The 12,781-nt window shown below is 38.3% G+C and overlaps 1 protein-coding gene across 2 annotated transcripts in view; it reads left to right on the top strand.

Moving 5' to 3' along the window:
* Positions 1 to 12,781, top strand: part of KAT6A (lysine acetyltransferase 6A) — a 51,278-nt gene that overhangs the window by 605 nt on the left and 37,892 nt on the right. For both annotated transcript variants that reach the window (XM_050910140.1, XM_050910141.1), the window contains exons 2-3: positions 1,329 to 1,378; positions 1,492 to 2,262. In XM_050910140.1, coding sequence (XP_050766097.1) covers positions 1,660 to 2,262 — 603 coding nt within the window. In that variant the 5' untranslated portion in view covers positions 1,329 to 1,378; positions 1,492 to 1,659. The remainder of the gene's footprint in view (positions 1 to 1,328; positions 1,379 to 1,491; positions 2,263 to 12,781) is intronic.

Here is a 12,781-nt window from a genome sequence, read left to right on the forward strand (position 1 = left end):
CGGTAGCAGGTGCAGGGGCCGCTTGTCACGCAGATAGCGAGCGACCCGGCGTTGGGACCGTCCCGGTATCGCCCCAGCCTGGCCGGGCGGTTACGTAACGTCCTGCGCACGGAGCTCTGCTGGGGACAGAGCACTGCGTCCTCCTGGGCCCCGGAATCCTAGCGTGCTGTGGCACCCCGGGAGCACAGCTTTGCTTTGCCAGGCAGGCAGGTCTCGGGGACTGTATTTCCCTTTACATCTGGTGTTCACAGGGTAAAAGAACTCTAGGCAAGCACTGCATCCTTTCTGGTCTAAACAGTAGTTCTGAATCTTTCCAGTACTGGCTGTATGGAGCTGTGCAATTGAGTCTGATGTCTGTATGCGAATGTGTTCTGCGTGTTGATAAATTCTTCAGTACTTAGTAGAAAGCAGAATGGGAGAACTGTGTTGACGACTAGCTCGTGACTAAAACTTCCCTTGCAGAAAATCGTTATTCCTTGTAATAAACAGTTTATAAATCCTTCTCGGTTAGTGTACTTTTGCAGTAGAACTTCAGGACAACATACTGTTATCACACTTAGAAAAAGTCTTTGTTAAAGACAACTAAAGGCTGTGAAGTAAAGCCTCATACCCTTCCATCTGCATCTTTAATTAGCAGTGTCATAAGCATTCCTTCTTCATTGTGTATGGTCACCTGTTACTTTGTCCTCAAGTGTTTTCAGTGTGCCTCGTCTATACTGACGATTATAATGTTGTATTCTTCTTTTCTATGGTCTCTGAAAGTGGAACATTTAATTACAATCTCCAGCTGCGTTTCTTCACACTTTTTCTTGATGGAACAACTGTCATAGCTTTTCTTAGCAGGAGGGAATCAGACCTATGATTACGCTCCTGGAAGAGCTCTGAAAGTTTCTGGCTGTTTGCTCAAGACTCTTGGCTATTGCTCCTGCTTTCTATTGAAGTTTCAGGCAGTGTCTTCCATGTGCAAAAATGAAGAGAGCTGCTGCTTTTTTTAAGATCTTTGTTGTGGGGGTTTTTTTGCCCCCAAATATTAATTTAGGTTGTGCTCAGCAATGATATAAAACTTGGTGTAGAATTTATACTGACTTATGGATTGAAATAAAAAGGACACACTTTTTTCCCCAGGTTGTATGGAGTTATTTCAGTGTTAAAGCATGCTTTTATTAGTAGTGAAGATAAAACCTTAAGTATTACTTCAGTATTTCAGAACTGTAGTAGTGGATTAAAACTCTGCTATGTGTTTAATGAATTAATGTTGGCTGCTAATTTTTTTTTCTTTTTTTTTTTCTAACTGTTCTTTGGAAATGTCTCTCCTTGTTTTCTTCCAGGCCTAATGTTACAGTTCTTCTGATTGTGAGCGTGCAGACCAGAAGCTGAGGTGAGATATGCTGAAATCTTTATACCTTTGTGGAAAAACTTTCTCTGAAGCTGTTATGGGATTTATTGGAAAGAATAAGGAAATTTCTAATTGTTTTGCTTTCCTCTCTTCAGTGTGGAAACAAATAATGTTTGAGAAAGGAGGAGTAATTCAGAACAGAAAACGTGTATGCTATGGTTAGCTGGTTCCCATCATTCGAGAATCTGTTTTCTCATCGTGTGAAACTTGTTCAGCATCGGGATAAAGGATAACGACTCTATGGATATACAGAATTCTTCACCATGGTAAAACTCGCCAACCCGCTGTATACAGAGTGGATTTTGGAGGCAATCAAAAAGGTAAAGAAGCAAAAACAGCGTCCTTCAGAGGAGAGGATATGCAATGCAGTGTCGTCTTCGCACGGTTTGGACCGCAAAACTGTTCTGGAACAGTTAGAGTTGAGTGTTAAAGATGGAACTATTTTAAAAGTCTCCAACAAGGGTCTCAACTCCTACAAGGATCCTGATAATCCTGGGAGAATAGCACTTCCGAAGCCTCGGAACCATGGCAAGTTGGATGGTAAACCAAACGTGGACTGGAATAAACTTATCAAACGGGCAATTGAGGGCTTGGCTGAGTCTAGTGGCTCATCCTTGAAGAACATAGAGCGCTTCCTGAAAGGTCAGAAAGATGTGTCTGCATTATTTGGAGGTAGCGCTGCCTCCATTTTTCACCAGCAATTACGATTAGCTGTCAAACGTGCTGTTGGCCATGGTAGGCTCCTTAAGGATGGACCTCTGTACCAACTCAACACTAAAGCAACCACTAATGCTGACGGGAAGGAGAGTTTTGAATCTCTTTCCTGTCTCCCTCCAGTGTGTCTCCTTCCCCATGAAAAGGATAAGGTAAGACCCAGTTTGCATGGGCATTTTCTTGTGATTGATGAAATGTGTCAATACAGAGTCTCAATTTGAAGTCAATGATTTGTTTAACTTGCATCTTGTAAGTTAGAAATGACTAATGTGCATTTAGGATCCTACTGTGTCCAAATTTCTAAGCATGATCAGAGGAAGCATAATAGATCGTAATTTGTACTTTGGACCTGAAAACTGCAAATGAACTACTGTGGGGAATTTACCTCTTAAGACTTCTGTACAGCAGAATTGAATGTATGATAACAGGCTTACTATAGTTATGTTAGCAAAACGTAGGAAGTAAGCCTCCTCACTTTAAGGTGAGGTGGATTTGCAAAGCAAACTTGAGATCATCTCTTATTTTCACATTTTTATTTGACTGCCAGTTCAGCTTCTTATTTGAATATAGATAACATAGTGAAGCGCTGATTAGCAATTGCCACCTAACACTGTCATAGAGGCTTTCTTTGTTCACAATGAAAAAATCACTTTCTGTCCCAGAACAGCTTTGTTGTGAAATAGGAAGAAAAGGTATATAGGATATAGCAGTTTGAAAGAAGAGTGAAATCAGAGGATGTAGAGAGCGTGGAAATGCTGGAATGAACACTCATGGACTTCTATTCCCTTTTGTGTCCCTCCCCCCACCCTTCTTAAGTATAGTTCATTATACAAACCAAAGTATTTTTCTGTTGTTTTCTCTTATTTTTATGTTTTTTTCCCCCTCCTTTCTTCCATCCTTCTGCATCCCGAAGGTCTTTGACCCTCCACTCCAACCTCAAGATGAAGTTGTTTGAGTGAAATTCATAGCCAGTCAGTATCTTTCCTGTCCTTGTGCTACTGTGGAAGCAGAGTAAAACGGAAGTCTGTCTTTGTTTATTGAAGGCCAATTTGCCAGTAATTCATATCTTTGCACTACTAATCTCCAGGACTTCTAGAATGTGAAAATTATTTTTTCTATCCATAATAGATACGTTTTTCAGCAGTGTTGGAAATTTTTTGTTGTTGTAAATATCCTCTTCAGGGATGAGTTCTTTGAGTGTGTGCTGCTCATGTTTTTTCAAGTCAGCTTCACTCTCTGGTGAGAGGGCTGCTTTATCATCTATTAGGGTTTGAAGACTTAAAACTACTGTAGGAGTCTTGTTTCTAAAAAAACAATCTGCACAGCTGCTTTATCACCAGTAAAGTTTCTCTGAAGTTCTCATTTAACTGTGGGAGCTCTACTGTGGATGCAGTACTTAACAAGTCAGAGCATTGTGTTGTGGGCTGGTGGAACATAGGAAGTAAGTATTACTATGCTGAAAATTCCAGCAGCTTCCTCTATCCTTTTTTCAAGTGTTCTGCCTACAAATGTTTCCTATGTACTTCTCCAACTATATCTGTAATGAAATCAGTGTAGCTGTAAAATGGTATGAAAACTGGATGTAAACAAGCCTGGCACATGAGGCAGCTGGATTGAGAGTGGTAGTAACAGTGGAAAATATTAGCTGTGCATGTTATTATTAACACAGTATGTTTCGCAGCCTATTCAGTCTTCTTGTAATGTGCCAAAACTCAGGACCAGCTTGATATTCTTTCAGATGAAGTGTTGCCTGGGGTTTTCTTAAAATGGGATATAGCAGACTGGTGAATGATAATATGGGCTACTATAAATACTGAATTTGGTCTGGGGTTTGTTTTTTATCCCCTGGAAAAATATGTGTATCAAGTTCTTGTGCGTGCATCTGTGCATAAATATAAACACATGTATATGTATGTGCGTTTTGGGCTGTTAGATATGCTCCCTAAGTCCTTTCCACCTGCTCAGGTCTGAGCAGCTTGAACACTAAAAGGATTGTTAGTACCATTAGAATGTACAGTAGCTATAGTAGAAATTTTGCAAGGGATCTCTTCAATAAATTCTTCTGATTTTTTTTTTTTGTGTCTGTGTGTTTTAAACTAATATCCTAGATTTCTGCTCTTCATGCACTATCTCTGTGCTGTGTAACCCATGCTGAGTTTCATACTAGTTTCTTAAGTCATTTTGAAGATATGGTATTAAAACATCTTTGTAGATTCTGCCAGCATTAATTGACTGGCAAGTCAGTGGAAGCCAAAAGGTCAGGTCCTATTCTACAGGATTTTTAAGACAGTTTGGGTTTTGTTTTTGTTTTTTTAAGGCAGACACTGTGTGATAATCTTCCTTCACTCTACTGTTTTGTGTTTAATCTCAACCAGTTATACAGGTGCAAAAGGCCTACTGTGCTGTAGTAATTTTCTTGACTTATTGGGTGCTTGAGAGTGGTGAGGGATTTTTTGGGGTGGGGTTTTTCTGTGGTTCCCCCGCCCCCCTTTTTTTTCTTTAGTGGAATTATTCAGTACAGATTCTTTGAGAGTATTGTGACAATGTTTCTCTTGATTCTTAGAAGAGCCTTGGGAACAGCGTGAACAAGAGCTCGAGCTCCCAAACCTGAGAAATCCTAATGACCTGTCTCTTGTTCACTGTTGTTAATCTTCTATCCTTGCACTGTTTGGTCTTTAACATCCATTTAAGAACCCTCTATATATCATATGATCCAAATTTATGAATCTTAAAGGTGTAATATTTCTTCCTTTCATTTGTTCAAAGGTAGCTTCCACTCAGCTGCAAGTGCTTACCCGTCTGTTTGATAGTAGTATCACTTTGTTTAGATGCCTAAAAGTGAACATTCAATTCTGGATATTTTCCTGTGTATTATGAAATGTCACTACTTTGCAGGAGGTCTATGAAAGTTGAGGCTTAAATTTTTTAAACAAAATAAACATAAAGCAGCACTACAGAAACTTTGTTTAGTAAATATTATTTGCTTTTTTTCAGATCTTATTTTTTTATCTCAGTGCTCTATGAATACCACATTCTAGCGTTCAAGGGCAAAAAAACTGGCAAGTTATCATGGTTTACCAGGTAGTAATGACATGCTGCTGACATTATGGTTTTGAAATCCCTGGCCTAAAAACACTAGTTGGATGAAAACAAACAAACAGGAAAAAAACCCTGCTGATGGGCAGAGCTCAGTGCTGAGATCTGCTTATCTGTTAGTGACAATGGCTGACAAAAGAAGAGTTGTCTTTAACTTCAGTTTTAAGCACTATGTGTGCCTTCACTCATGTAGGCTTTAGGGAAGTGGCCTTTTATTTCTTTTCAGTTTCCTGTAGTTTAGAAGTTAAAATGGGAATTGCAGTTAAGAGCTGTTTTTGCATTCCTTGTGATGTTTTGGACTGAACACTGGACTTGACATTGGTATTTTTTCTATGATAGGTGACAGACTGGTAGGATTCACAATACCTACCCCTGTTGTGGAAAGAAAGAAGGGGGGGTGTGGCAAATTGTTGCAATACCTAAAAGTAAAGGGAGTTCATACTGAAATTGTAATGAAAGAGAAGATGGTTGAGTTGCTGCCTCTTGGGTAAGTATCAGGCAAGCACTATCCCTTCAGTGTAGCTGGAAGTGAGGAAGTGTAGATGTCAGGCTTCCCACATTAGGTCAGCCAAAGAGGTGATAAGTGTGGAGCAAAGAACGTTCAGTGCCAAGTCCACCATCCATCAGTGACATCTGTAGGGAATGAGCAATACTGTGCAAGGCAGTCTCTAAAATAAGTAATCCCACTGTTACAGTGCAATTTCTACAGTAAAGCCCTGAATAAATCTGCATGAAAGATTTCTTTAAAGTATAACTCTCACTTCTTTTTCATGTGTAATTAAGATACTTGCAGACTGAAACAGCATTTTTACTTTTTAAAGTATTTTTTTCTTGAGGAAAAATTGCCATATGCTAGTATTTGTTCAGAGGAACAGTTTTATTTCTTGAAACTTCCTACTAATCATTATTTTTAAAAAATGCTTTTTCTGAAGTGGGAGAAAAAATTCTTTGGTGCTGCTTTGGAAACCATAACTTATCTTTAAATGAATGCCATGTATCTTTAGATAGCTGAGGGCAGAATTTTTTTGTCATCTTTATAAAAGCTAAACAGAATAAACAATGATACTGTTTTAACATATACTGGCTATTGAGATGTCTTTGGGAATAGAAAGGCTTCACATGAGTATGCAGAAAAAACTTAGAGAGTATCTTGATTAAATTTTCTGGGATATTTCACCACCACTTGATTGGGTTTTTAGATTTGGGGTTGGGTTTTTTTTTTGGGTTTGTTTTTTTTTTTGTTCATGATTGGGTCAGGTGCTGCAGAGATTATTTAGGAAGTTAATCTTACTTGTATTGACACCTTGCATCTCTGCCAGAGGTTACCACAGCCATTGCAAAGATAAAGCAAGTGGTGTTTTGCTCCTCAGCTGATGCGGTTTGTAGCCCAGTTTATTACTATTAAATGAAATTGTTGGTTTAAGTTAATGTTCTGTGTTGTGAAATTCAGCTGCTGCTGGAGGGAGAGAATCTCTGATGAAGGGACAGAGAGGGCAGCACAGGGCTGTAGCCTCTTTAATCATCTCTGTTGTGAACTGGCACATCATCAGAGGCCTTGGTTGCATGCTATTGAGTTGGCTATGCCACCTGCTATACCTTTGTTTTATCTGTACCACTAATACCTTTATTTCTTTGCTTACTTTTTGGCAGAAAAGGTGGGTTGCATTTGGCAGGCAAGAAAGACTGATTTCTCCTTCTTACAGGCACTTAGTTTGAAATACTCTCTTTGTGCACTTGAAGCCCAAAAAGTAACAAGTATCTGATGCTTATGTATGGCTATCAAATGCGTATTATGTATTCAATTGTGAGAAACTTATGCGGTTGTGTGCTGCGTCTTTAGAATGCTGGGGGAAGGGATTGCAGATTGCAATACTTTAAAGGTCTTTTTTGATCAGAAACTTTGAAATAAATAACTTTGGTTTGTTGTTGGGGGTTTTTTGTTTTGATTTGGGTTTTTTGCTGTTTTGTTGAAACAGAAGAGGTCACTGAACCTATGTTGGCCTGGAAAGCCCTGGGTTGTCTTCCTGAACAGTTCTTATTAGTACAGTAGCCTTTATTTGTAGGGCTATGGTACCTAGTAGTTCAAGTCATATTGTGTTGGCACTGTACAAAAGTGTAACTGAAAAGCATCTTGTTTTAGAAAGTTGGCATTTAGTGTGAAATAAGACAGTACTTATGAGATGGAGAGCACAAGATAATGCTATCTATGTAACAAATAAAGATCTTGGTGTATTAGCTACATACTGAAAATTTTAATCATGTCTTTTAGTTGTTACAAAACAAATGCATTCATGGTTTTGAGATTACAAAAAATTATGACTGTGTATTATGGCAGTACTTACTGCAGGGTATATCTTCTTTTGGAATCATTTAGCGTGATTTTAAAATTGTGTAGTGTGATGGTCAAGCTAGAAGGAGGAACCCAGCCACAGCTTGAATACTAACTTTAGTCAAAAAACAATGAAGATGTGGGAGATCAGAATGTAGGACTTGTACCAAAGTCCAAGCAAACTGTGTTACCTTATTAATGCAGCAGTTTTTGATAAATGCTAAAGCTGTTATCCCCAGAATGCTAAAGTGTATTGCTTCACTACCCTGCATGTTCTGTTTATCCATTCACTGTCAACAAAAATATGTATTTAACAAATAGGAATTAAATTTACCATGTGTGGTCTATGCATGATTTTTTTGCAGTATTACTACAATTAACAAGTACTATCAGTAATATTTAGTACTGTTTAAGAGCAAAGAGCTCTTTGCTGGTACATTGTTGTGAGGAGCTAAGCTATAGTAAGATGCAGGTCTTAAGGCTGGAAGCTCTAGATAAAGACAGCTTGCTCTGGTTTTGTTTTATTGACACTTGTTACAGAACACAGGTTAAAAGGCTGTAAGAATTTTTGTAAAATTGTAATTATTAAAAAAAAAAAAATGTTTACACATCAGCTAACTGAAGGAGAAGTTGAAATAGTCGATGTACATGTTGGATGTTTCCAGAGCATTTGAAATTTGATCTCAGGACAATAGTAGGACTGTTTCTTCCACAATTAAAAGGAAAATACAGCTGATATTAATTGATCTCCATTTGCACTCTCCTTGAAACTGTCTTTTATGTCAGTTAAAACTGGATATGGCTGTAGCAACCTTTAAGTAAATATCTTAATATTGTCCTGAAGTACAGCTAAGAGTATAAAAACAAAATTCTGAAAGTGCTTCCTGAAAAAAAATGAGGGAGACTGCTGTGGCTGAAAAATAGAAGGAATATTTAAAGCAGATTCCCTGTGCTGCTCTCACCTGTGTTCCTTATGGCATGTCTGTTTCCTAGTTTTGTGTTGCTATTTATGTCTGTTGGTACTTATCAATCACTTTAACTGTGGGTTATTATACATGCAGCATCCTTTAGGCCTTCCCTCTTGCAAATAATAGTTCTAGATCCCAGTGTGCGCTCGTGTTTATCACATGAAGCCAAACTTCTTGTGTCTTTTTAGAAAGTTCATGTGCTTTGAGGGCATCGTAGTTGTTTTGAAGGCCTTTAAGCATACAATAACTATTGCTATATTGTGCCTGTTTTACGTTAATAACCGTTAATTCCATGTCTTAAAGCAAAGGACTGTCCCATTACTGGTAAGGAAGTTATTTGTGGATTGGTTTGTTTTGGGTGGAGTACATAAATGATCTGCAACCAGAGCATTGTAATTATATTTTGAGAGGTCACCCTTGCTCTCCAAGGGTGCTCTTCAAGCTTTGGCTCCCAGCTGGAGGAGGATTAGGGTTCACTCTCTTCCAGCTGGTTGTGTGGAAAAGAAGGCTGTAGTTCTGTCTAAAAAAAATCGTGGTTGATAACAGATGGCCTCCGTCTGTACTTTGTGTAATTCTGGAAACTCAAGTGCTAAAAAATTAGTTTGAACTTGATTCACTCGATTAGTGAACAGGTGAAGTAGCTCTTAGTGACAGAGCAAATGTAAGTATGTCAGAAATGTTACTGTCATGGACAGCTATGAATGGATGCTATGAGATGCTGCATTTAGGGTGAAATGGTGGGGAATGATACCAAGAGGGGCTCTGGCAGTATTTGGAGTAATGGTAACTTAAAGGCAAAGTTTGTGACTGTGGGAAGACATGAGATGTTGTGATGAGTAGCTACGTCAGTGGGGTACTACTGTGGAGGAAGTGTTTTTAACGGCATTCTGTGACACAATTTTAGCAGAAGCTGAGTATAGGATAGCTGGTTAAAAGGAGGAGACTAGTCCAATATGTTGGCTGGATCCATGTTGTTAGTGCTTTCTGTCCTGGAGATTGTTGATAGATATGGAATGACACATCTCTGAAGTTTGGTTAATAAAGGAACCTTATTCACTACAGAGCTTTAGAGTATAGTCAGACAGGGAGGAGGGTGGATGATGGAGAACATAGCTAAATAAACAACAGCTTGATTCCAGTGTTAGCTTTCTTATGTAGCAAGGGAAGAAACAGCAGAGAGAAGGAAGGCGGACAATTCTGTCCCTGCCCTTCCCTTAGTTTCCCAGCAATTTTATCTTAAGTCATAGTGGTGGCAGGAAAAACAGTTTAAAAAGTATGAATATTAAATGAAGTATAAAAAATAGGTACAAATATGCAATCAACAGAAAATCTGGTAAACAAATCCTATGTGTGACAGACTGCTGAGTCCTTTGACCTCTGTCCGCTGTGGAGTAGGTGGGTAGATATGTTTTATTCCTGCTTGCCTTGTTAGAGGGTTTCAAACTAGATTTATGCTAATGAGTGGTGATAAGTCATGTTAGTCGTCTTTCCACCTATTTAGGTTTTCTCTTTATTTGTTGTGTAAATCTGACTTAATTTTTCTGTCCTCACCAATTTTTTCTGACTGTGTGAACACCTTTCCTTGGAACAGCTACTAATACCGCTTCAGGCATTGGATGAGAAATTGTAGCTCATTGCTTGTTTCATTGTCCAAGAATCTGGCAGTCTTTCCATTGTTACTGCTATTGTGGTAAATCTGGACTTGTAGTGAGATTGAAAAGAAATGAGGGAGAAGGATGTCCAAAAAGAATGACCCTTGCATAGCAAACAGAATCCTATTGATAATATATTTGCTTGTTTTGAGTTACTTCTGAAAGCCAGTTAACCAGTCTGTGGACCCACACATGAACGATGAATTCTGGATTGAAAATACTGAATCTTCCAAGTATGTTTCTATGAAGACCTATGAATTACTAAAACTTTTAATTATCAATACCTCCTATCAGTTCACTGTATTTCTGAAAATTGGATAGAACAAATTATGGATCTTGGTACACAGCTTAATACCTGCAAAAGTGTTATTAAAAAGATGAGACTGGAGCTCTTCCTATTCTGGAATCTTTTGCTTTTAAGTCTTTATCAGCAAGTTCAGTCACCGTTCTGTCTCCATTTATTCATGTGTAAAATGGAAATTATGTCAAAACTGAAGGTGTTCTGAATTATAAAGGAAATCGCAATTTCTACGTGTTTCTCCCCACTTCTGTTAAACTGTCCCATGTAATCTTAAAAGTCCAGAAAAATTGGTGACAGATACAGCTTTTAGATGTGTGCGTGTAGGTTTGAATTCATTTAAAATTCTTCGACAATATACAGTCTCTCCCAGGCATTAGGTTTCTCCTCAGTCTTTGAGAGTCGACTCAATCCTGGATATTTAGTAATGAGGTGTTTTGATTGGAGTGCTGGATCTCTGAACTTGTCTGGACTCATACTGAATTCCTTGAAGGTGTGTGTGGAAGGAAAGAAAGTAATTCTGCTGCTCAATGTTACAATGACTAAGCTTCAGAAGCTGTTGATCATTAACATGCATGCAAAATCTTTAGTGCGATCTCAGGAAAAAGTAGATGCACTCACTTTGTGCTGTTACCAGTTTGGTGGTTTTTTGTTTGTTTTTTTTTTTTTTAAACATACATCTGTAAAAATACACCAACTGACTGCCTTCAGCACAAATGTCACCTGGCTTTGCAAATTCAGGGTACCTTTGTGTGGGCAGTCTCTCAGCAGCAGACCTGTTTGGAAAAGGTTTTATATGCGCCTGTTTGGGTTTTTGCCACACTTGCTGTATAAGGCTGCTCATGTGCGAATGTTCTGTGCTTGTGCAGACTGCACGGGGTGCGTGGAAGGAGAATAGCACTGAATGAGGACTGTGGGTCAAGAACATGGGACTTTGTTAAATTTTACTGTCAGGATTGTTATATTCAGCAGTGGATTTTGATAGTGAAGAATTATATGCAGAGTGTTTATTTTCTTTTTTTCTCCGATCTCGTGTTCAAGGTGGTAGAGCTTCAAAAAATGAGTAGGATTTGGTCCCATAGTTGCACTTGTGTGGGTATCCTGAGTAAACTACAAATAGCAGCTTTGTATCAGATAGATATTTTTAACGTGCACTAAATTCTCATTCACAGTTCTTTTTGTGCCTTCTCTGTTATCATGTTTATGTGGGACCCTGCATTGTGTTAAATATTTTTGTTCATTCATGTTTGTTTTCTAACTGAAGTGTTTTCCCTTCTTTTAGGGATGCAGCTAATGTTGAAGTAAAGCGATGTACAGTATTTAAAGATGGAATAACTACCTATATGCACTGAAATTATTTAGGTGTTTACAAAAGTCTCTCCCCCAAAGTAATTTGTTATTTTTAGAAATCAAAGTCAATACTGAAGTTCCTTATTTTTTGGGAAAACCAAAGCATCACGGAATGCAAACTGTTTCCAATTAGAGGAGTTAAGACTTTAGTTTGCTGTTGATTTGAGGGGTGTATTTTGCTTTTGCAGCTGTGGAAGTCTATGAATTTTAGAAATATTATTTCATCTAAAATTCAGTTATATAATCATCTGTTTCTCCTAAGACAGCATCCTTTATTTTCTTGAAAATTAGGAAGGTGGAACAAAGTATAGAAGAGGGCTTACACGATATAGCTTTGGGTAAAGAAAACTTCAGTAACTTGAACTGCCAGGTTCCTGAATCAGTGTCAAATGAAGGGAGTTTCTTTATACTGCAAATAAAGAAATTTGAGCCTCCCTTACCTCCCGCTGCCTTCCCGTCGTTCCCCCCCCCCAGTTTGCAGGCAGGAAGTCTTGGCATGTGATTCTGATTGTGACGTACAATTCTTGAATTGTTTTAATCCTCTGATTAGAGGACTTGTTAGCTCTGGGAAGGTTATTTAACGATTGACTGTCTAAATATTTCCAGTTGACATTCTGTAAAGTTCTTATCATGTGCATGTCTGATAGTAAGGCAGTTTCTTCAGTTCGAATGTCAGCCCCAAGTAGGATCCACATTGTTTGTGTTTTGGGTTGGTTTTTTTTTTGCGTTTCCAGGTGTCATAACCACTGCATAGAATTCAGCCTGTATATACTGCACTAATATCTAAGCTGTTAACCTTCACACTTCACTTTACTCTTGTAGCAGCATTTCAGATGTTCTCTCCATTGTAATAGTCCTTCCTCAAAGAGCAGCCCTTATTTTGAATGTGCCTTGATTTTTCTTTTTAAATGATCCTTTTATATTTCTCTTAGAAAGAGGTATTTCATGCTTGTTGTTTCTTGTGTATACTTTTTTTAT

The sequence above is a fragment of the Gymnogyps californianus genome, chromosome 23, assembly GCF_018139145.2.
Source record: "Gymnogyps californianus isolate 813 chromosome 23, ASM1813914v2, whole genome shotgun sequence".
Classification (NCBI taxonomy): Eukaryota; Metazoa; Chordata; class Aves; order Accipitriformes; family Cathartidae; genus Gymnogyps; species Gymnogyps californianus.